This window comes from Sorex araneus, chromosome 3, assembly GCF_027595985.1.
Source record: "Sorex araneus isolate mSorAra2 chromosome 3, mSorAra2.pri, whole genome shotgun sequence".
NCBI classification, from domain to species: Eukaryota; Metazoa; Chordata; class Mammalia; order Eulipotyphla; family Soricidae; genus Sorex; species Sorex araneus.
In genome coordinates this window covers 35,261,944-35,286,438 of record NC_073304.1, presented here as the reverse complement: position 1 = coordinate 35,286,438, position 24,495 = coordinate 35,261,944, and the positions used below count along the sequence as shown (strand labels likewise).

Genomic DNA, 24,495 nt, shown 5'->3' with positions numbered 1-24,495 from the left:
GGGTGGTACTTGGGAGGGGGGTGGTTATGCAACCCTGGGGAACAAACCTGGGCCTCCTGCATGCTTTAATGTTGTCAGCCCATTTAAAATCAGTGTGTGTGTGTGTGTGGCTTCCATGGTCATTTTGCAGCCTCTCCCCCACCTCTTCCCCCTGAATCCAAGGTCCACAGGAGGCCCACACCCAAGGAGTCACACAGCAGTGGCACCTGTGGTTGGAAATTGTCTTTATTCTGTAAACATCTGGTTATAACAGAGGAGCCTGCTCACAGGGCAGGGGCTGGAGCCGAGCCACAGTCTACCCTTCTCTGGGAGGGGGCTGAAGGCAGGTGGCAGCCCAGGTTGGGGTCAGTGTCCATCTGGGCAGCAGGTGCAGTACGGAGAGGACAGGCAGGAGGCCTGAGTCATGGCCCAGGCCACCTTTCGACTGGAGAAGTCAGCAGCAACAGGCAGAGCCTGGGACCCTATAGGCACAGCTGCACCCTGCCTCTGTGCCCTGTGGTGATCCCACCATCCCTCAGCTGTGGCCCCCGTCCGTGGGGTCCACCAGGCCCCGACACTGGTGCTCTTCCTTCCGGAACCTCAGGGTTGCAGGCACACACCTTGCCCGCCAGGCCCAGGGAAGACTGCAGGGCTGATCCACAGGTGGGTGCCCTACCCCATAACAGCCCTTTCCCGGGGATGGGGGTGTCACACAAGAGTCCCAACACCCAAGACCAGCACGTGTCTAAACTAGCCCCGACCCTCTACTCTGGGGCTCCCCCTCCTCACATGCTCCCTCCATCCTGCGCTTCCCTCCCTGGCTCAGTGATTTCACCCCCAGCCCCTGGGGCTCTGGAGCCTTATCCTATGTGGACTTGGGTCCCTGGATCCTGTATGCTGACCGCTGGGGCCTGGGGGGTTGTCTCAACTCCAGCCCCGGCCGGGCTCTGTAGCTCACATGCCACCCAAGAGGGATGCTCCTGGGGGCACGGAGGTGCTCCTGCCTGAGAGGGCCTCCTTTGAGCCTCTCTCCGGGGGAACCCCTTGTTGCTTGCTCCGGAGCACAGAGCTGTGGAGGGGGCACAAGCCGTGGTCAGGCCCCTGCTGGAGCTGAGAGGCTGGAGGCGCTCTTGGCGCTTTTGGAAAAAGATGGGCTTGGAGGTGGGGCTGCACCACGCTGGCCTTGCAACTGTCCTTGCTCTTCTCCCCACTCCCTGTCCTCAGGACAGCCCTGAGAGCTGGAGGCCGCACTTCGGAAGACACAGAGGGCAGCCTCTTACCTTAGACATGAAAGACGGGGGCCTGGAAGCCAGCTGCCACATCTGCCCTTAAGCTAGCCAGCCCTGGCTGCAGCCTCGCGCCTCTCACCTGACAGGTACTGGGCCTCCGTGTCCAAAGACTCCTGCCTTCCTGTGCTGTGTTCTGAGCTCACCAGTCTCATCCCCCAGGGGCACCCCTGGGTCCCTGCCAGGCCTTCCGGCCTCGGGCTGTGTTGTAACACAGCAGGCAGCCCAGGAGGGGAGAAATGGTGTGTGTTCACTGAGTGGGAGGTAGAGAATGGAGGTGACTTGACCCCAGCCACCCCTCGTCATTTATTATTCCTCTCCGAGCACAGGTCCCCCGAGAAGCAGGTGGGCAGGCAGCCAAACGGGGCCAAAGCTGGGGTGTGGCAGGGAACAGGACCACAGCCCCAGGTCCAAGGAGCCCCGACATGGAAGTTCCTTCCTCCCTCCAGGATCCTCTTTCCTAGATCGTTGGGGATGGTGGGGAGGGCGGGACGGGGAGAAGCACCCTGTCACCTTGGATCCCGCCCTGCCCCCAAGCAGGGCAGAGTCTGGGAGAGCCCCAAGAGCCCCGGTCAGCTGGCTCGGATGGGGCTGGAAGGAAGGAAGGAAGGAAGGAAGGAAGGCGCTGCACAGGCGGCCACCCAGCAGGACACAGGGAGTGGGCCAGGGGCTTGGACACAAACCAGCGGTGGAGGGGAGAGAAGACTCACTGAGAAGCGCCAAGCTGGCACGCAAACTGTCGGTGCAGCTCGGGCCTCGGCTCGCAGCACACTTGGGGGGCAGAGCAGGCTGTAGGACAGGCTCTGGGTGGGAAGGGTGTGGGGCAGAGCTGCTCTGGGGCAAGGTGGGGAGTAGCAGCATGACAGTGAAGGGAGGACCAGGCAGAGCCCCGCCCCCTCTCTGCCACAGGCTCCTGGCGGGATGGGGCCGGTGTGTTTGCTCCTCGCAGGACCCTCAGCACCAGCAGGTTTTTGAAGAATTCGCTGGGGCCTCAGGTTTGCCCTCCTCCTCCTCCAGCTCTGCCAAGGCCATCTCGTTGCTGGCCCGTGTCCGGACACCCTCCAGCTCCTTGCGATGGGCCTGCAGCACCAGCTCCGTCAGCCGCGTGAAAGACTGGAGGGCCGAGGGCACAGGTTAGGCCCGGTCACCCCATAGCTGCCCGAGCGTGAGGCTGACTCAGCTCCTGCTTTTACGTGTCCCCTCCTCACACGCGCCTGGGCCCAAACGCTGAATCTCACCTCTTTGATGTTTTGGTTGGTACAGGCACTTGTTTCATAGAAGTCCATGCCGTACTCCTTCGCCAGCTGCGGGAGAAGCACAGCTCTGAGTGGGAGGCTGGGTGGGCGCCAGGAGGGTCTCCAGCAGTTCCAGAGCAGACCCTCTCCCAGGGGAGATAGGGCCCCACCAGCATAGGCCAGCAAAGGGCAGGAGAGGCCCCACAAATGCACCCCCTAACACCTCTCCATTTATGTGTGTGCATGTGCACACACACTCACGCAACTCACTCATACCACTCACTCACAGGCACACACATGCACTCATACATGCACACCTATTCGAACGCACACGGGCTCACATGTAAACTAACATGCACATAGCGCATGCATGAACACATTCACATGTGCAGACATTATGAACACACCCGCACTCACATGCACACACATATGTGTACACACACACGCATACTCACAAACACACGCATGCACACACACACACTCACAGGCACAGATGGCAAATACAGAGGCTGAGGAGTCACTGAGGCCCACACACTTGAGTGTCAGCTGCCACTTGCTTGCATGTGACCTAGGACAAGGCATTCAGTCTCCCGAGGCTGCAGCTCTGTGGTGGGTTAAAGGGCTGGAGAGTGTCTCACCACCAAGGCTGTGGGATGAATGAGCGGAGATGCTCATCTCAAGCCAGCGCTCAGCATGGGGCCGTGTATACAGGCACACTGAAGAAATATTATTCTCCTAGCTGGGTTCACCTCTCTTGTCAAATTTTTCAATCACCGTGAATTCATTTTTATAACAAAAAGAACCCATTTTATTTGAAGTGCCAATGGAATGATACCATTGACTGAAGAGGGAGAGAAAAGTATTTTTCTTTTCTTTTTGTTCTTTTTTTTTGTTTTTGGGGCCACACCTGGTGGTGCTCAGCTGTTCCGCCTGGGTGGTACTCGAGCCCTGCAGCCTGTCCCCTATCTCCCTGCACCCCCTGGAAAGCACAGGGGGTGCATCAGAGTGGGGCTGACTCTTGTTTCTGCCTTCCGGGCCTCCAGCCTCTTTCTGTTGTTTGCACGTGTTCTCAACACCAGCCATCCTTCTGCCCCCAGGGTCCTCCATGGCATCTTGTCTTATGGACCAGGTCCAGGCTGAGCCCAGGGCTGGTGCAATGGCAGGAAGAGGGGAGCAATGCCTCGATGCCGTTATCAAATTGGGCAGTTGTAGTCCTCCCTCTTAGTTAACACTGAGTGACTAATGATGCGCCCTTGAGGGGCCTGGGCCTGGGTCAATTGCTGTCCAAGAGGTCTTAGTTTGAGGATGGATCCCATATTGTCCGAAGAACAGAAAGCAAACTCTTATAGGCAGCACCTCTCCCAGGCCTCGGGGTATGGTAGAAGGTAATCGGACCACGATGATGGAACCCCGGACTGGCTCCACTTGGCTCCTGCCAGCCCACTCCACTCACCTGCTGACCCTGTTCTCTCCCCACCTGCCGTTTCTGCTCTTCGTCGGCCTTGTTCCCAATCAGGATCTTCTGGACACCTTCAGGTGCATACTGTGGATAAAGGATAGGCAGAATGTTGGCTGACTGAGGTGTCACCCACCATCTCCCCACAGCGCAACCGGTGCAAGCCTCCAACCGAGCACCAGGCCTAAGAGCCCAGGGACAGAGGAGGCAGGCGCAGGTGTCCCCAAGGACGAGGGCTGCCTCTGGGGTCCTAGCAAGGTCATGGGGACCACTTAAGGCAAAAGACACTGGTGATTACTGACATTTCCTGGGCCTGGACAGTCGGTATCTGAGCTGGAAAGGACATTGTATTTGAGTCCAGTGGCTCATGAATAAATGAGGAAGGGGGCCTCAGAGTTCAAATGTCTTGCCCAAGGCACCACAGCACAGCCACAGGACCAGAAGCCCAGCCTCAAAATTCCACCTGGTCCCAAGATTTCTAGGAGAAAGCTGCTTGCGGAGCAGAGTTGGACCTGACATGTTTCCAAGGGAGAAAGGGCTCGGAGGCCCAGCAGGGCAGAGCGCGACAGGCAGGGTGCTGCGGCATCTTCCCTGTGTCATCAGGGAGGGCTCGATCTGGGGTGCCTCTGGCATGGCTTCCTGGCAGCTCTCAGTCGCCACTCTGCCAGCATCTTCCCGCCCTTCCCAACGGACGCTCCCTTTGCTCCCGCTCCGAGGCACCTCCCCCACCCCGCTCCGACGCGGCATCTCCTACCTCATCCACATCACTGACCCACTTCATGATGTGCTGGTAAGAGCGCTCGCTGCTGATGTCATAGACTAAAAATATTCCCTAGGAGAGGAGAGAGTGACAGGAGTGGTGACAGCCACACCCCAAGCCGGTACACTCACCAGTCAGAGGCGGGCGTAGCCCCTTCAGTGCTGTTCTACGCTCCCTTTTCCCAGTTTAGCACAAGGACCCCTCAGCCCCTTGAAACATCTCTCAGACAGATTCCCCAGCCCCAAACACACACACACACACACACACACACACACACACACACACACACACACGCACGCATGCATGTATTCATGCACTGCTGCTTCCCTGACCCATTATGGGGCTCTAAGGCTTTGATCTGGGTTTCCAACCTAGGTCGTAGGTGGAACTTGGGAGTAAGGTAGGGGATCAGCCCATCATGAGGGGATAAGAGATGAATTAGGGACCCGTGGACCAATGGTAGATTGTCCAGGGGCTCCCCTCTCTTGCAGGTAATCAAGGGCTCTATTTCAGGGTTCAGCAGCAGTAATATCTCAAACATCCAGTGCGTGGCAGTTTGGTGGTAACATCCCACCTGTGCACCCTGAAGACAAAACCTCACCTGGGCCCGACGATAGTACTGCTTTGTGATGGTCTGATAGCGCTCCTGGCCCGCTGTGTCCCTGGAGCAGAAACCAACCCTCAGGAAAGCATGGAAGCAGCGGGGAAGGGAGGGGCAGAAGCCCAGAGACTTATGGGAAAAACTGGGATGCTTCAAGGGGAGTTTTAGCCTCCTCCCTAATCAAATCCTTCCCCTCACTGCCTCCCCTGACAATGGAAACAGGCCTGACTCTGCAGAGAGGCTGCTCAAGGCAGCCTGTGGGGGCTGCAAATACCTCAGTTATATGAGCACCAGGAATCACAGCTATACCTGGGCCTGGGACAACAATCTCTAGCATACAGCCACAGTGGCCAGTTCGCTGTGAGACCTCTGAAGACAGTCCGCAGGTCAGAGCCACAGCGGCCCTTTGTGGCAAAAGTGGGAACTACACCCCCACCAAGGGAATTTTGATCATTCCTTCTCATTCCTGACTTCTGGTGACTGTGGTCATTCCCACCAAAGCGGCTCCTAGGAGCCATGGCCATGAAACTGCCTCCGTGCCTCCAAGAGGGGCCGATACCCCAGGCCAAGGCTCTGTGGACTTCTGCACCTGGCGGTGGCAGTTAGCAGACATCCCTGGGCCTCTCCTCCCCACTCACCAAATCTGTATTCGCACTTTGATGCCATCCACCTCTATGGTCTTCATCTTAAAGTCAACACCTGGGGAGAGAACAACGGTGAGAAGTGTGTGTGCGCGCGGGGTTGGGGGGAGAGGCGCTGCAAGTGAAGGCTGTAGCCCAAGGCATGCACCCTGGAAACGGTTTCCTGTGAATGTGGTCTGGCAGAAAGAAGGCATGGGGTAAGAGTCTTCCGGAACCAAAACCAGACCCTCAGAAAGTTTTTAGGTCGAGGGGTCCCAATACATTCTCAGGAGGTCCAGGGGCTCTATTGGCAATTCTTGGTTCAGTGGTTCAATGCAAGGGCCTGTGATGTGGTGCTGCTCAGGTCCTGTGGTGCCAGGATAACCCAGGTCACCTGGCAGTGCCCAGGGTCTGTAGGGCTGCTCCCAGGGATGGTCAGGTCAGGGCATCAGTCCCAAGGATGGAACTGGGTTAGGCACATGTACCCTAACTGCTGTACTAGAATCTGGTCCCATCACCCAGAGGTTTTGTTTTGTTTTGTTTTTCAGGTTTGTTTGTTTGTTTTTGCTTTTTGGGTCAGACCCAGCGATGCACAGGGGCTACTCCTGGTTATGCACTCAGGAATTACCACTGGCGGTGCTCAGTGGACCATATGGAATGCTGGGAATCGAATCCATGTCAGCTGCATCCAAGGCAAATGCCCTGCCCACTGTATTATCGATCCAGCCCCTCATCCTCCAGGTTTTGAATGGGCTTTTCTTTGGCTCCTTATACTGAGAGTAGCCTCAAGTAAAGGGGGCCTAGAGACCACAGGAGAAGGCAGGATGTACACAGGAGAGCCCACGCCATGGCTACCCCAAGTGGTGCTGAAATGTCTCACCTTGCACCCTGCTTCCATGTGAAGTCTTCTACACATACATCTGGAGAGAACAGTTTATTCTGCCCAGAAATTTGAATTTGGTCCCTATACCCGGCACTCACTTCTCTCTCTCTCTCTCTCTCTCTCTCTCTCTCTTCCCCCCCCCCCACTCGCCTTAATAATGCGCAGAAAGTTCCACAGGGTTCAAGAGGGCCTGTGCACATGAAGCCAGCACAAGCCTTGCAGCAAAGGCAGAACTGATCCAACCCACTGTGTTGGAAATTGAGCACCAAACCCGGCCCAGTGAGGAGAAGGCTCATGGTTCCGGTCCTGAGGACAGTGTGTCTGGGCCTGAGCTTGAATCCTGACTCTAGTACTAAACACTAAGCTACGAGTAGAGCCACTGGCATCTCTGAACCTGTGCTTCTGACTCAACAAAAAGGGGGACATTATCCATCATCTTGGAGAAGGACCAAATACATATTGCACAGCACAGCTGCCCTCCTGGCCCAGGACTCCTGGCTGTGATTGGTGCCTGATAGTATCAATCAGTCACTAGGGGAGGGGAGAGGCAGGGAGTGTGCAACATAGGCTCAGACTGTTCATTCCCAGTGCTGAAGGAACTGAGCACCACAAACTACAGGAAACAAAGGAAGTTGGCAAACCAGCCCAGAGCTAAGAGGAATCTGTAGAAAGCTGCAGCAGGAGAAGCCAGTACCCCAGTGGTAGCTTCTGAGCTGGCACTTGCTTGATGGCAGAGATAGAGACAGAGCTGTCTGGTGTTCTTGTTGGTGTTTTGTTGTGGTTTAGGTAACATGATGACAACAGTACTAACGTTTATGCTTTCCATGTACCGAGGTACTACACCTCACCACCACCAAAGGGCCAAAGACCTGTCACAACTGTTGTCCTAATGTCACAACCTGTCCTGATATCATCTGGTTCACCCCTTCCTTATCCTCTTCTATCTTCTTCCCACATCACTTAGTAACCTCAGTACTGTAGTCGAAGCCCAAAGCTTTGTCAGTGATAGATACCATCCATCCCTTTCTTTGCTTCTTTATATACCGCATCTGAATGAGATCATCTGGTATTTGTTTTTTTTCCCACTGACTTATTTTGCTTAACATGATAGCCTCTAGCTCCAGGCAAGTCAGAGCAAACAGCAAGATTTGACCTTTTCTCATGGCTGTACAGTATTCCATTGTTTATATACCACTGTGTGTGTGTGTGTGTGTGTGTGTGTGTGTGTGTGTGTGTGTGTGTGTGTAGTGCCATTCCTGTCAGATCCTGTCAGACCTGGCTTGTTGCACGGGGGTTACTCCAGCAGAGCTTGGGAGACCGTCAGTGTTGGGAACTGAACCTGGACCCTCACTGGACACTCAGATTCTTTCCAGATCCTGGCTCAGCACTGCAATGAACATGAGTGTGCACAAATCTTTTTGAACTGTTTTTATGTTCTTAATATAGATGCCAAGAAAGCGAATCACTGGGTCATAGGAAGCTCTTTTATTTTGAGAAGTCACCATAACGTTTTCCATAGAGGTGGAATCAAGAGATGTTTTTATGCCCACCTCTCCAGCCCTAACTGTGCTTGGGTGGGTACTGTGTCTAGTAATTCAAGAGCTATTTCTAGCAGGTTAATTAAGCTGAAGTCTGCGGGGGCCAGAGAGACTGATCAAAAAGGCTGGCACACACGCCAAGCATGAAGAGGTCCTGAGTTCAATCCTGATTGGTGCTAGGCTGAGTAGCACCATCATCAAGAGTGCCCTCTGGCCCCCCTAGAGCATTATTTGGGAGGCTCCCACACCCCTCCAAAAAAATGCTGAACTCTTTGAACACTTCCTGGAGACAGCCACTTGGTCATCATGAGCCAATTTTCAGTTGGGAAATCACAGTAAAGACAGGAATGCATCCAGCAGGCTGCGTAGCACAAAGGGACCAGAAACCTCAGCTACAACCTCATTCCACCAAGGCATGGGCTCTTCAGCAGGTTACCTTCCCCTTATCCTGACACTCAGGCTCCACACAAACACAGACTAAAGTCAGTCTCTCCCCTTTCACCATCCAGACTAACCACCATCTAATAGGGCTCTTGCCTTGCATGCAGCCAGTCTTGGTTCGATCCCCAGCCACTCCATCCCAGCATCCCATATGGCCTCTGAGGAGCCCCATCAAAAGTAATCCCTGAGTACAGAGCCAGGAGTAAGCCCTGAGTACCACCAGGTGTGACCACCACCATTTCCCACCCCTCCAGGAAATAAAAGAGAGAGAAATAGAGAGAGAGAGAGACAGAGACAGAGAAACAGAGAGAGATAGAGAAAGACACGACAGAGACAGAGAGACAGAGACAGACAGACAGAGACAGAAACAGACAGACAGAGAAGATAAAGAAAAAATAAATCCAGGAACCCTGAGAAAGGGCACCTACCTGCCTTGCAAGCCTGATGCTGTGAGCTTCTCTGAGCATGAAATCCCTGTAACTCTGCTCTCTGGGACCTGGTACAATTTCGTGTATTTTGTAATAAACCTAGTTCATCCTTACATGCAAGCCTTTCAGGGCATTGCTGTTTGCCAAGTGGTCCTAAGGGTGGGGGAGGGAGCTAGAAGGTTCTACTTTATTTCACAGTTTCTAAGAGAACTTAACCTCTGCCTTTCCTGGCAGTGTAGAGGCAAAAAGGATCGACAGACCCTGGCTTCCCAGGGCTTAATGGAAGGAAACCAAAACCCAGAGAGGTGAAATAGCCAACCTAGTCTTGGGAATCTGTTAAGACACGCAAGAGCCCAGCAACCCAAAGACACCACAAAGCTGGCACAGAGGCTGCCACCTCCCTTGGAGGAGTGGGAGGTATGTTGGCTGGCACAGAACCTGAACTACGCAGTGGTCCTGCCTCCCTGCAGGGTCCTGGAAGGGTTGAGCAGGGATGAAGGCCCCCCACTCGCCAAGGGCTGTTCTCTGCAGAGTGAAAACCTCTGTGAGAGGCAGGGCGGAGCGATTCCAGCCCTTCTCCCACCTCTCTTTGTGTGGCCAGAAACTACGGCAGGAAATTCCCCCCACCCACATCCACCCCACCACCACCTTCCAACCCAGGCCTTACTGACCCCAGGAAAAACCTGCTGCAACATCTCTGGGAAGTAAATGCTTTCCTGTGTACTATAGTCATTTGCACACATCTATGATGGAAGGGAAGAGTAATGAAAAAAGACGAACAGCCCAGGTGGAACTAAAACTTTCTCCTTTCAACTCCAGCACAGCCTGGTTGGCACTTGGCTCAGGCCACTGTGCCCCCTCCCCTGCCACCACACCTGTGCCCCACAGGCCCGCATGTTGCCCCTGCAATCCTGTTGGACTCTCCCTGCTGAGCTCGGAGGGCAAAGTCGATCTCTGGCCTCCCTTCAGCTTCCTGCTTCCTGACCTCCTGGGGCTCACAGCTGCTCAGCAAACAGTCATGGAAAAACTGCTTTGAGTCTACATGCCTCAAAGCCACAGCTAATCCCAGGGACCCAGACTTCCTGCTCCCCAGGCCCCTCTGCTTGATCCCCCCTAGGGACTCCTCCTCACTCTCACCCCTCTGCTGCTCCACCTCCACGCGCAGGCAGAGCCCCTGCTCTGGTGTTAAGGAGCCTTGATGCTGTGAGGTGCTGGCACACCCAGGCAATTTGCAGGGAGCCCCGTGCCCCCCAGCATCCCTGCAAAAGCCTGACTCTCTTCCAGCCGCTGAGAACACTCAGGAGTGACAAGTTGGCCAGCTCCGCGCAGCTCTAGCCCGGTCCCAGAGATGCCCCTTCAGCTTCCTGCTTCCTGACCTCCTGGGGTGCCCCCTCACCTCGCACCTGCCACAGCTCCTCCTGGCTGGAAGCGTCCGAACAGAGGATCTGCTCAGGGAAGCAGGCTCGGCCCAACCTGTTCTCTGCAGAGCCACAGCTCCTGACTGACTCGGGCACGGAAGACACAAAGGAGGTCCAGCAGCAGTCCTGCTGGTATTCTCCAGGGGATCTGGTCAACAGGGGTACCAGGAGGTGCTGGCTAAGCCCCTTCCCTGCCTGCTCCCTCCTGAAGGTGCAGGAAGGATTGGTCAAAAGGTGAAGCAAGAGGCTGATGGGTTTGTGGAAAAGCAGAGACACCTACAGATGTTGACACTGAGCGGGTGGAACCCCAGCAGAGCCACAGCCCAGAGACCCTCTCCCCCTCCGGTGCAGGGACACCCTCAGAGCACAGCCCCCGCCCTTTATTTGTTTTTTTAGGGGGTCACAACCAGTAATGCTCAGGGGTTACTCCTGGCTCTGCACTCAGGACGACCACAGTCCCTTTTTGTTGTGAAGTGGGAGAACAACTCCGGATGGCCTGCCTGCCTGCTGCCCGCCCCAGGCTGGGGAAAGACACATCAGTGCTGGGCCTGGAGGGGGGTTATAAATTCCTTACCCTGTTTCCTGCTCCTGGCTGCGTCCTGTTCTGTCTTTCAGCCCCAACCAGACACAAATCACTAAGGGATGGAGACTCCATTTGACATATGCTGTTTGTTTTTTTAGTAATTAACACATTTGACATTTCAACTAAGGTACACACTATGTGCTCATCTGACACATTTTCAAATTGTGATATCATGGCCTCATTGCCATGGTACGTGACCATGTGTAGTCTCTTTTCTTTTTTCATTTTTTTAAACAACAGTGATTTACAAAGTTATTGACAGTTGAGTTTTAGGCATCTAATACTTCAACACTAATCCCACCACCAGAGTTCCCAGGTTCACACCCCACCCCAACCCCCACAACATCCCCAGCTGTTAACCTGACGGCCACATTATAAAGCTTCAGTGATTGCAGCTTAGATCTCATGTTTTCAGTGCTGTTGTCCGTGTTTTGTATAGATGGCTATAGCGCTCATCCATACCACCAGTAACTGAAACCCTGCAGCCTGTTCATGCATTACTTCCTGTTTTCTTCTCTCCCCCACTTGATCTCTTTCTTTCTCTGTCCTTTACCTCTCTAAACATTGCAGTTAACAGTGATCTAGGCATCCCCCCCCAACTCCACTTTACTATCGTACATTTCCTCATATCTTGTTATATAAAAGACTGGATGGTGTTTGTTGTTTTTGAACCTCTGCCTCCCGAAGCACAGGGCAGGCATTGGGGCAGTTCCAAGAGCGCCCCAGTGCCAGAAGGCACAGGCAGGAGTGCACAGTGGCTCAGGACAGGCCCTGCCGGCCGACCCCTCACACACATCGCCAGGAAGATATCAGTGATACAGCCATGCCAGGATGCTCTGCACCCCACAACAGTGACCTCTGAAAAATACTGGGCTCTTACTCTTGTTCTGGCCCATCCCAGGGACAGGCTGAGGCCAGAGAGATGGGAGCACTGGGGAGGACCTCCTCCCGGAAGCAGGGACTGGGCAGAGGAAACAGCGGGCAGACTTGGCTCCTAAAATCTTTCTTGTTGAGCAGTAAGATGGGGACAAGCCCATCCTACTTCTTGCCTCCCAGACAAGCTGAGGGTTCGGCAGACTGTGCAGAGGAAATGAGAAAAGAGCATTGTCTCTAGATAGCCCAGGAACCCACAGCAAAGGGGCAGCCCGAGAAACAGAGGTGGGGCAGGACAAAGCTCAGTGGGCTGAGGCACATGCGGGACACAGGCTCTCCTCTCCAGCAAGGGCCCTGGTTCAGGCTGTATGAGCTCCTGAGGGGCCAGAGGGATGGTGCACTGGGTAAGATGCAGTGGGTAAGGCATGTGTAAGGCAAGCAGATGACCCAGATCTGAACTCCAGCCCCATATGGTCCTCCAAGCCCAACAGAAGTGATGCTTGAGCACAGAGCCAGGAGTAAGCCTTGGGCACTGCCAGGTGTGCCCCCATACCAAAAGAAGAAAAAAACAACAGAGGCATAATCATTAAGAGCACCATTATGGGGAACAGAGAGATAGTACAGGGATTAAGGCACTTGGCTTGCATGCTTGCATGCAGCCATCCTGGATTCGATCCCAGCACCTCACAAAGTTTTCCAAGCACCACAGGAGTGATCCCTGAGTGCAGAGAGTGGAGGAGGAGCATCACCAGCTGTATGTCCCATAAAAAAGGTTGAATGATTCCAATGCCACTGAACAACCAGTCCTGTGTGATCTTTCCTGGGAAAGCTACTTGACAGAACTCTGCCTCATTTTCTTCATCTGGAAAATGGACACAATCACCCTTGATATCAGAGAACTCTTGGGAGGATTATGAGACAAAGTATAAAACCTCCAACACGGCTCCACTAAATGTTACCTCTTTTGCTTAGGGGAATATGAGATTAGAGAGGCTGAGGTGACAGCTTGGGAATAGAAACAAGGAGAGGCACCAGATAAGAGGAAGAAAGAGAGTTAAAGAGGAGAGCCACAGAGTTCAGCATGAAGCAAAGGATTTCAACAAAAATTCAGAGGGCTGGGATGTAGCTACCTTAATGGGTGAGGGCTCCAGTTCAATCCCAGCACCACAAAATGAAACAAACACATACACACAGGAAAACATAAAAGAGAGAGGTCCAGAGAGATGGTACAGTGGGCAAGGTGCATGTCCAGAGTCAGAAGCAAGAAAGTAAGCTCGAGCACTGCCAGGTATGTGCCACCTCCCCACCCAAACTCACTCCCTCATCTCCACCCCTAGGGAAAAAAAAAAATCCTCCTTCTTTCCTCTGGGACTCAGATGTTCCCAAATCTGCAAAGCTAGGGGACATCTGAGTGCAAGTGGGCAGGCTTGCACTTCAAGGGTTAACTTCGAGTGTGTCCTGTCAAGTGCCAAGTGCCACAAGTGTCAAGGAGGAGAGACAGTGTGACTGAGCCTCTTCATTAGCGATGAGATGCCCCAAGGAAGCACTTACTATACCTGAAACCCGAGGGGGACACCCAATCCCCAGAGCCCCGAGAGCTCCAGTTACCAAGATGGGAGCCCAGGGAGGCGGCCACCTCCACCCAGAGAGCAGCCAGGGCCCGAGTGTGGAGACTGGGGTGCAGGGACCCCTCAAAGACATCTTCCTGGGCAAGCCCAAAGCAGGAGTTAAGGCAAGGCAGACCCTGTGGGGAGCTGGCACATAATGACATGCCCCCACATCCCCCACAAAAGGCCTCCCTTCGTCCCCTCATCCCTACTTCAAAACTCCCTTCTCTCAGTGAAACACTTCTCAGGAGACAACAGTGACAATAGTGACATCTCCCCACTAACTCACGACAAGTGAGGGCAGGAATGAAGGCAAATGAGAGGGAGGGAAGGTGGTGAAGCGCTTCCCACTCTCCCAAACACGGCCCCTTCCCATCTTGTTTCTCCTTGTGGTCTCCAGTCCTGCCCCTAGGCCCTCTAGTCTTGTGCTATGGTTTCTTTGGAATATCCTGGGGGCCTGGCTGAGAAACGCTGCTCTAGGCCACAGACCCCAGGTCTTGCCCCCCAATCGGGTGAGGTGGGAAGAGGGCAAAGCCCCCAGCCTGCTACCTGCTGCCTCCCTCGTCCTTCCTGGCTGAGGACTTGGTGCTCACTGTCTGCCCGGCTCAGAGAGCAGAGGTCTTCTTCTGGGTAGTGGCAGACTGGCCAGCCCTCCTGCTGACCTCACTCTGGGGAGCAAGGTGCGCCAGGCTCTGAGCTAACGCCTGAGTCAGCCTATGCCAGAAGGATGGAGGTGGGAATCCAGGAACCCAGAGGCAGGCCTGCTCCTCAGCAGACAGGAAATCCAGGTTCTCAGAGGGGCCCATGTCTACTTGGTCCACTGCCCCCTTTTCAGAAACAGAGTTCCTCAGCACCCTCCTGGAGATCTACCTCTCTAAGCAAATACAAAGTAGTCCACACCCCACAACTGCACAGAGCCCTCTGGAATAATCTAGCACCTTTTTAGGGGGATTGCCTACTTTGGGAAACAGTGTTTTAACTCGAAAGCCACATTTTCATCTCAAAGTCACTAGTCAAAGAAGCTGCCTCCCCGGCCCACAAAGATGGGAGGTTTCAGAATGGGGCCCTGCCATTCCTGTCTCTAGCTAGACAGATGCATACATTCCTCTGCACACAGACACAGACACACACACATGTGCACATACATGCATACACATGTACACAGGCACAAACACATGCATGCACATACCTGCAAACATGCACATACACAGTCTTCATGTGGCAGGACAATGGGGACCAGGGTTCCTGGCAAGTCTGTCACATTCACACAAAGTCTACGGTGAAGGGAAAACAGGTCCCAGTGTCTGGGCCTTTGGGCACCCCATTCCTGAGTTCCCAGGTGTGAAGTGGTCCTAGGTTATGCCAGCAGCCAGGATGAGCTGATGGGCATGATCTGCCAGCAGCCAGGATGAGCTGATGGGCATGATCTGCCACCAGTGGTGACCCTGCGCTAACAGAGGTGAAGAGGTGAGTCTCAGATAATGGCCCCTCCTCTCTACATTAGCCAAAGAGGATGCCCAGAACTCAGGGAGCCTGGGTTCCACTTCTGCTATGTCTGAACTTCTCTGGTCAGCATCTGGAAGATGCTCCAACCTTTGGGAACAGTTGGCCCTTTGCAGAACCCTTCCCTCCTTTCACGCCCCAAGGAGTTCCCCATAGGCTCACATTCTGAATTACCCACTGTCTCCTATGTCACCAAAAACCAATGCATCTCCCCTGAGGAAAGAGCAAAAGGCCTCTAGGAGGGAAGTGAGTGATAATACAGTGGGTAGGGCATTTGGTTGGCATAAGGCTGACCTGGGTTATATCCCAAGCACCCCATATGGTATTCTGAGCTCAGCCAGGAGTGATCCCTGAGCACAAAGCCAGGAGTAAGCTCTGAGTACCACAAAGCATGCCCCCCAAAAAAAGGTGCGGGGGCTATAGGAAAATGCTTGCATTCATTCATCCCTGCAAACAAACTCACTCTAACAAACTGTTCTCAGATTGCCCACTATGTGCCAGGAACTGAGTAGGTGCTCACAGATATACCTGCAAATGATAATGCAGAGCCTTTGGAGAACTGCTACTCTAGTGGGGAGAACAGGTATGAAATAAGCAAACAAATCATTGCAGAGAAGAATCTGTGCTAAGAGCAAAGGCAGAATGACAAAGCATGAGTGGTAATGTGCAAGTTCTTTTGGACTGACTGCTCAGTGAATATGCCTTATTTATATTTAAAGGGTGGGGGGAGGCACTCCCAGCAGTGCTCAAGGGCTGTTCCTGTCTCTGCATATAGTGCTTGGGGACTGAAAGTGGTGCTGGGGACTGAACCCGGTGAGCTGCATATAAGGCAAGTGCATTCACCCTGTATTATCTTTCTGACCCCATCAATCAAGACATTTTAAAGGAGGTGAGTAACATCTGAACTGCGATCAAAATGACAAGGCAGACAACAAGGTGCCAACAGACTGAACTGCTGAAGAATCAGGGCCCAGGCAGGGAAGCAGCAAACACCTCTCAGGCAGTTAAACACTGGAGAGAAAAGGAAGAGGGTCCAGTGCTCTTTCTCAGAGAGGGACTGCAGAACAAGCTCCCTCCTCTTACATCTCCTGGGTTCCCACCATCATAAGGACTCTCTGTATGCACACACACACACACACACACACACACACACACACACACACAAACACACACACGCACGCACGCACACGCACGCACACGCACGCGCGCACGTACACACACAGTTGTTTGGGCCTCTGATCTGAAGAAACTTAGACCAAGATACTTCTCAAATACTAGCAAGGCCAAGTTGGGGATTCCTTACCCCCTCTGAGTGAGCTCTCTATTGACAGGCTCACGAGTCTAAAACGCAGCACGGCAGTGCCTAGAGCAGATGCACAGAGCAGATGTTCAGGAAACAACCATTCCTCCCCTTGGTCACACACACCCACCTCTCAGGGCCTGTGCCACTGAGCCTTGTGCTCCGGCCTCTCCCCTGTGCAGGCTGCTGGGGGGGTCATCAGACAAGCCCCCCTCACACTACCTTCCTCTCTTCCCAGGGTCACCATGACAGGCAGCAGAACATTCTGGCAGAAGGAGCTAGAACTGAGAGACTCAGGAGAAAACCTCCTGGAGGAGATGAGGTGTCCAGACACATTTGTCCTCACACAAAACCCACAAAGCAATCTCCTAGCAAGGACAGAACTGAGCTTCAGCCAGTACAACCATGGTCTGGTCACTGTCAGCTGGCCCAGCCAGGCACAAAAATGGCAGTCCTAAATTTCAGGGTGTTTTCTGCAGCACCTACTTCTCCATCCCTTGTCCCCTCGGGGGCAGAGGGGGGTGTCTCTACTTTGTTTTCAAGGCCCTACTGAAATATTCCTTCTTTGAGGAAGCCTTCACAGTCCCCTTCCTGTGACTCCATGGTGTTCCCACACAGCTCTGGCATCAAACCCTATTCCCAATCATCTGTCTTCAAGCTCCCAGCACAAACAGCATCTGACTCATTTCATGTTCTTGCTGTATGAGGAAAGGCAGCTCCTACTTACTTGTGGAATGAATGAAAGAAGACAGGAAGGGGTGCATGAGTGAGCAAACGATGGATGCATGAGATCAGAGCAGCCAGGAGACAAATCAGTGGGGGGAAAGTGCTCACGGTGGGGAAGGATCAATCAGGGTGTCACCCTGTGCTGCCAGCAGAGGGTCAGTCCTCTCAGACATCAGCATCCTGTGTAGAGTTCTTAGCACCTCTAAGGGGACCATCACAGGAAGGTAACTCTCCGTCTCACCAGCAAAAGGCCTGCAGCCAGATTCCTCAGGACCGGTCCTGACTCTCTCTGAGAGTGGTGTTGTCGAGGGGCAGACAGGGCCCTTAGCTGGGGAGGAGGAGGCCCTTTGGCTCACAGAAGAGAGGACCTGCTGGGCACTCTCTGGAAGGGCCTTCTAGAATGAGAAAAGACATACGCACAGTCAGGGTAGAGAATCTGAAGGCAAAGACACCGTGCAAGTCTTGCCCAACTGCATTCATGCCCCTGGCTCTGGGGCCTCAGTTTCCCTTCATACCAGAGGGACTGCTAACTAGTCCTTTCCTTCTCGGTGGGAAAAACTAAATGTCTAGGAAGTCCTGTGGCTCCCTGGACAAAGCACTCGAACTGGCACAAGAGCCAAGGCAAAGTCAGAGACCCAGGCAGAAAGCTGGCCAGGCCAGCCGGCACGGATACTGTATTACACAAGGACGCATTCTGAGAAGAGCTGGCAATCGGGGGAGAAGGGGAATGGCCAAATATCGATTTTCCTCTTACGAAGCTCGTCTCCAAGCTGTCTGGGAAGGAAGGAGGAAAGAGGAGCAGAGGCTGCAGCTCAGCATCATCGGGGTCGTCTCCAGAGCTGTGGAGGTGGCTGGGCCGAAGCCAAACCCTCCGAGGGCTCCTGAGCCATTGTTGGGGATCACATTTTTGTGTAGGGGATGGTAGGAGTGGGGGTGTGAGACAGAGAGAGCTGGCACAGACCCACGCCTTGAGGCACTCCATCTTCTCAGGACACCTCTCCGCACTTCTCGCCCTCTTTCCCGCTCATACTTCATGCCCAGATATTTCATGGTCTCATACTTCATGGCACAGAAAAAGGCCCAAAGCCTCCCCCTGGGACCTCCCTGGAAGGAGCCTGGTGCTTGATTCCTGATTGTCTGATTCACTGCCACACCACAGGGACAAGAGTCTCAGTGACAGTGTCTGAGGGGTGGTGGGGATGACCTCAAGGCTCCTTACTGAGAGTTTCATCTCCAACTTTTGTAAGACTGAAGCATAAAACTAATGATGACAGAAGCTACCATTGTATGAAGGGATCTGACAAGTGCTTTGGATTCTTTAGCCTCTGGAATCTTCATAAGGACCTTTGAGGAAGATTTCGTTGGGGTCTTCAGTTTACTATGGGACACCAGACAGATTAAAGGGCCTAAAGGTCAGCTGGTTCCCCTTCTCCTCCTTCCCACTCCCCATTCTCATCTCTCTTCCTTTCTGGGATTCTCACCTCCCTTCCTCTCTTTGGGGCTTGGAAACAGGCGGGAAGAGACCTCAGACCTTCCAGGCTGCCTACGGGCTGAGGCTTCCCAGGAGGTGGGGCACTGGCCCAGACTCAGTCCAGACTTGCCCAGTGTGCCCACGGAGCCTGGAGGGGGACCCACAGACCTCAGGACCTTGGGGTCCAAGTTCCATTCTTAGATCACTTGATTCTCAGCTCAGCTCTGTCTTCCGCTTTCCACAGCCAAGTCTCTCCCAATCCCTTCATCCCCCACAAACCCTGGCCTGGGGCAGCCAGAGCCAGTTGGAACAGAATTTCCCAGAAAGGTGACACCACAGCAGCAAACACTCCTGTGCTGGAGAAGGCAGCCCTGAAGCACAGCAGTTCAACCCGTCTAACCAGAACGCCCCGGGGCTGCAGCCTGCTCGGAATCCTGCCCTGCGCACAGAGACAGACCAGGTGGCAGCTCTAGAAACACCAACTCACAGACCTGGCCAACACTTCAGCTTCCATTCGTGGCTTACATGTTCCTCCCGGCTACACACACAAGGGCCCCTTCATAGTCATGTCCCTGTAGGATGAGGCACTGTCCTGCCTGGCAGGCCACAGGGGCCCTTTCAGAATGTGCCACGTCACCGACGGGATTGAACCTGCCTGCTTCTGGAGCAGAAGGAGCATGGGTGCCTGTGTGGAGTTGGGTGTTGGTGCCACAGAAGAGGGTGGGGGCGGAAAAGAGAGGACATCGTGAGGGTTCCACTAACCAGACTGCCACGGGCCTCCCTGCTTCCAGTCTTCATCCCCTCGTGCAGCCAATATCCTGGGTGCCATTGCCGTTATGTCATTCCCTGGAAACTACCAAGTTGAGGCTCGAGTCTAGCCTCCTTAAGCCTGGCCCTGGAAGCCCACTGCGCACGACTCTGGAAGACCTCTGCGCACTGCCCTGGACGCCCTCTGCACACAATCCTAGAAGTCCTCTGCACATATCCATGGAAGTTCTCTGCACACCAGGCCTGAGATCCTCCCATTCATTTTACAACACGGTTAGATGTGTCCTGTCCTGTATGAGGACTGTGAAAACAAAGAGGAATAGATATGGCCTCACCCTCAAGGCATTTAGTTTGGGAGACAAAGCAATGTTCTCACTCTCCCCTTAAAAACCTTCCTTCTGTTCCAGCCAGACTGCCCAGAGGCCCATGAGCACCCACTGAATTCCCACCTCAGTCATGTCTGCACCTGACTCCATCTGCTTCCTCCCTAACAGGAACCGAGAAGCAGCCTACCCTAGAAGGCCTGCCTTCAGCCTGCCTTCCCCAGCCCTCCCGGCTGCCTCTTCCCCAACAGGTCCATTCTACATCATTTAGAATCAGGTAACAACCATGGAACCCAAGACAGACAGACAGACACACAGACACACAGACACACACACACACACACACACACACACACTCACTGTAATAACGATGGTCACTATCCATTCTCTGCATGGAAGAGCACTTTCCGAAGTGCTCTCACACAGCCTATCTCACTATGGCCTGAGCTCCTTCTAGCCTGTGTCTTGCCTACCCCATTAGACAACTGTCTCCTGTGGGAAGGGAAAGGTGGACAGCAATATGTCTCCAAAATCCTTGTACTGGATGCTCAATTAATTGAGCTCAAGAAACAGCCAAGCACATGAGGGCAGTGCTAACTTCCCACCTCTGCATCCGGGTCAGCGGGCTGCATGAGGAAGGGAGGCTATGTGCTCAAATCTAGCTCATGCTGCCTGCTCTCCTGCCAGTGAGAGAGAAGGGAGGGACCATTAGGGCCTGCCCTCGCTGGACAGTCTCCTCGTTGCTCCCTGGCAGCCCATCCTTGGCATAACATAGGCTTTCAGAGTCAGTGGCATAAATAGGACAGCACAGGTATGCTGGCATCAGTGTTTAGCAACCCACTCCAAGAATCTGACCTCTGCCATGGCAGTCATTGGTGAATGGTCGCGTCTCCCCCATTCACAAAGACGTTCTGGTCATCTTAGACAAGGAGCATCATGAGCACAGCCACACGTGTATTAATCATTTTAGAGTCTCCTGGTCCTGGCACTGAGTCTAGCAGAGGACACAGTGTCAGGGGGAAGGGACAAACCCATCATACAACTGGGTGGGATCCACTTTTTTGGCTCCTAGATTTGTATCTTTCCCAGGTGTGTGGGAAACTTTCTGCATCCCTGAAGGCAAAGCTTTGCTTGACCATCCAATTCTCTCAGTCTTGAGAACTGCTGTAGAGCAGGCAAGCTTCAGATAAGAGGAAACCAGATGAGTTCAGGACACTTAGTAGGATGGGACAGGTATTCTGCCTTTTCCATTAAGTCCGATCCCTAAATAGTGCTCTAAATAGTGCTCTGTCTCTTGGAGAAAGGGATGGACCCCCTACACACACATACACTCCACATGTGTGCGTGCACGCGCACACGCACACAAACACACACACACCAGAAACAGAAGAAGGACTCTTCTGGCCACTAGACAAAGGCCCTGAGAGTAGCAGAGAGGAAGAGTGCCCCCTACATTCCCCCACTGAGTTCTGGGGCTCTCCTCTATCACAGAGGCTGTGTGGCATGGGGCACACAGTGTCTTTACCTGGGTGCTAGGAAGTTGTTAGGATGGAAGAGGCCCAGGAACCCTGAGTCCTAAGGAAGGGTTGGGGAGGGAATGGGGAGCAGAAGCTTCAAGGGCTATATTTGTATTTTAGAAACAACAATCTTATTTTCTGCCTATGGGAAGGGGATGTATGTCTCCTGCTAACACCCTGAGTAGGAGTCCAAGAGTGTCTCAAATGAGGGACCTGGGGAAAGCTTTCAGGTGAGCCCCAGGACTGGAAATGGCATCTGCTGTGGTGGCTATGGTGGCCTGGGGCAGCCCCCACCCTCTGCTGTGAGCTCAGATCTCCAGATATCTGACCTGGCCCCCAAAATAGTCACTGCACGTTTCCTTGGGTGCTAACCGGCTACACGTTGTCCCCAAGGCTGCGACCTGTCCTCATCTCCCTGGCCACTCCCTGGCTTTCTCCCAGGCCTTTCCCCAACACTCCCCTCCTAGAGTGGCCTCCCCTCCACCCACCCACACACTCCAGAAGGTTTGGTCTCAGCCCCTACTCATCTCTGAGATGTCTTGCACCCAAAGATAAGCCTCCCACGACAAGGCACTGCAGTCACCCCCATTCCACAGACAGGGAAGTGAAGTCTTAGTGATATTTAAGGCTACCTGCTCCCAAGAGAGGTTTCTAGAGCTAACAACAAAGACTGCCTCTTCTCTGTTCTTGTTCTCCTCCTCCTCCTCCTCCTCCTCCTCCTCCACCACCACCACCTCCTCCTCCTCCTCCTTCTCCTCTTCCTCCTCCTCCTCCTCTCTTCTGGCATGGAGTGTGTTGGGGGAGGGAGGGCCTCCAGACAGTTTGCCGAGATGTCAGAAGTGGGTGGGATTCTCTCACCTTGGGCCTCCCAGAGGAGGTAGGAGAGAGAGACAGAGACCCTGTCAAAGCTGACTCACCCACCCCTCCCCAGAGGGGTCCCACCCAGCCCTGCCAGGGGTTCTAAGCAGGGCTCAGCTCCGCCAGAGCACAGCCTAGTCTCCTGCTGCTGAATCCCTGCTCCAGGATGGTCCCAAGCTTTTTCCTCCCACACAGACACTGGGGGAGGGGTGCTGGGGCTCTGCGGTAGAGCAGTTGATCGCATGTGCCAGACCCTGGGTTCGATCCCAGCATCGCAAAAACAAACAAACGCACACACCAAGCAAACCTGAGGCTGACTGCGCGCCACCAGGGCCGTTATGGGCCTGTCTCAGCCTCCTCACCTCCTGGGGGTGTCCCACCTTGCCTTATCTGGTGTACCTTCACAGCTGCCAGCTGTCCCCAGGCATACCTCAACCGCTCTGGCTCCTCATTTTACTTCCCCTCCTTCTTCCTCCAAGCTGGGTCACCCCTGACCTGAGTGGGCACCCCATCCCGAACCCCTCTGCCCAGTATGAGCTTTACTTCCCCTCCCCCGCTCCACTTAGGGGTCTGGACATGTCGTTTCCGAGGCTCTGGTGCCCGCTGCCCCAGCTCTGCCTTAGGGGAACCCAGGCCTACACCCGCCCCGGTTCTAGGGCGTGCATGGGAGGGGGCTCCCAGCGCGGGGCCGGAAAGCCCCTCCCCCATCAGTCACCGAGAGCAACAGGGACCCCCTCATCTCCAGGAACAGACGCTCGGGTCCCAGGCCCCTCTCCCCGGGTTTCATTCCCTGGCCCTGGTTTCGCGCGCCGCCCGGGGCCGGGTGCGGGCAGGGGGCGCGCGGCGGCCAGGGCGGGCCCCCCGCGCCTTACCGATGGTGGAGATGTGCGACGAGTGGAACTCGTTGTCGGTGAAGCGGCACAGCAGGCAGGTCTTGCCCACGCCGGAGTCCCCGATCAGCAGCAGCCGGAACAGCACGTCGTACTGCTTCGCCATGGCGCGGGGCCGGCGGGCCGGCTGCGGGCGCGGGCGGCGGGTTCAGCCCCGCTCGGCCGCTGCCATCGCGCGGGCCCGCGCGCAGCTCGCGGGAGCCGGGGCTGGAGCCGGAGCCGAGCGGCGCTCGGGGAGGAGGAGCGCCCCCGCCCGCCCTGCCCCTGCACCGCCCCGACCGGGGGCGGGAGCGCGCGGGGGCCCGGGGACCCCGCGGCGGGGCGCGGCCGGCCCACCCCCGCTGCGCCTGCACCCGGGGCACCCGCGGGGACACACTTTTTGTTCCTCCGCAGACGTTCTGCAGATGGGGATCGGGGGTCGGGATGAGCGCCCACCTGCCCAGTGATGCCAAACTCAGCTTTGGGGTGTCCTCAAGGCTCCCCAAATCCCATCATCCCGATTCTGATCCAGCTAACTCCCGCCCCCCTGAAGGAGCCTGGTTAACCCTGCTCATCACCTGGGCTCTACCCAGGGCGCCAGGCCTCCATCTGTCTGGATCCAAAGTCCCCTCTCCGCTCTTGGGGGTCCCCAGGAACACGCGGTGTGTGGCTAGAATGCTCCCTCTGTCATCTGGCTTCCCTGTAACCCCGGATGGCTATGTGCCCCACCTTCCCTTTCCTCTCAGCTCCGCTGCAGTTTTTCTTTAAACTGGGGGCGGCAGCGGCGGCGCCGGTGGCAGGTGTGGGGGTGTGTGTGAAAAGAGAGGTGATCACAAAAACATGTCCTCATGCAAAATTCCTTTGCAAATGTGGGGCCTGGTGGAAGCCTCTGGCTTGAGTTTAATGTGTGGCCATCAAGAAGCCAATATATTTTTTTCCAGGTAATTGTGTGTATGCCAAAGTCTGTTGTGGTGTATGCCAAAGTCGCCCAAGAATGAACGGACTTTCCTGACCTAATTCCCTACCGGCTGAATGAGTTAGCAACTAGAGAGGTGGGTAATTGGTCCCAAGAGACTAGAGAACTGACTGCTCCGTTCCTAAAATGAGTATTTGGGGGAAGCAAGCTGAGTAAAGTGTGTTGTGTCCTGTGACTGGTTTGGGGCTGGTTATAGGAAGTCAATAAGAAAAGTGGTAAGTTGACTTGCTTTGAATGATTATATTTCAAACAAAGTTATATTGGGGCAAATTTTAAAATAAAAGGGGGAAATGCTGATAGCTAGTTTGATTACATCAAAGACTACAGAAACGGGCCCTGGGGGCTCCATTGAGGTTTCACGGGTTGGTGCCAAGGGTTCTGGAGTTGGGCATATTCAATCTCACCAGCTCTGCAACCTTGAGCACTCAATTCTGTGCCTCAGTTTCCACATCCGTAAAGTAGGGATGGCCTTTCAG

The 24,495-nt window shown here is 54.5% G+C and overlaps 1 protein-coding gene across 1 annotated transcript; it reads right to left on the bottom strand.

Moving 5' to 3' along the window:
* Positions 1-209: 209 nt before the first annotated feature.
* RAB15 (RAB15, member RAS oncogene family) lies at positions 210-23,293 on the bottom strand. The gene is made up of 7 exons (XM_004612355.2): positions 23,047-23,293; positions 5,956-6,016; positions 5,318-5,378; positions 4,711-4,788; positions 3,954-4,043; positions 2,504-2,569; positions 210-2,378 (listed from the first exon to the last, which is right to left on the bottom strand). The coding sequence occupies exons 1-7, from the start codon at positions 23,168-23,170 to the stop codon at positions 2,220-2,222; spliced, it is 639 nt and encodes a 212-aa protein (XP_004612412.1). The 5' UTR covers positions 23,171-23,293; the 3' UTR covers positions 210-2,219.
* Positions 23,294-24,495: the final 1,202 nt, after the last annotated feature.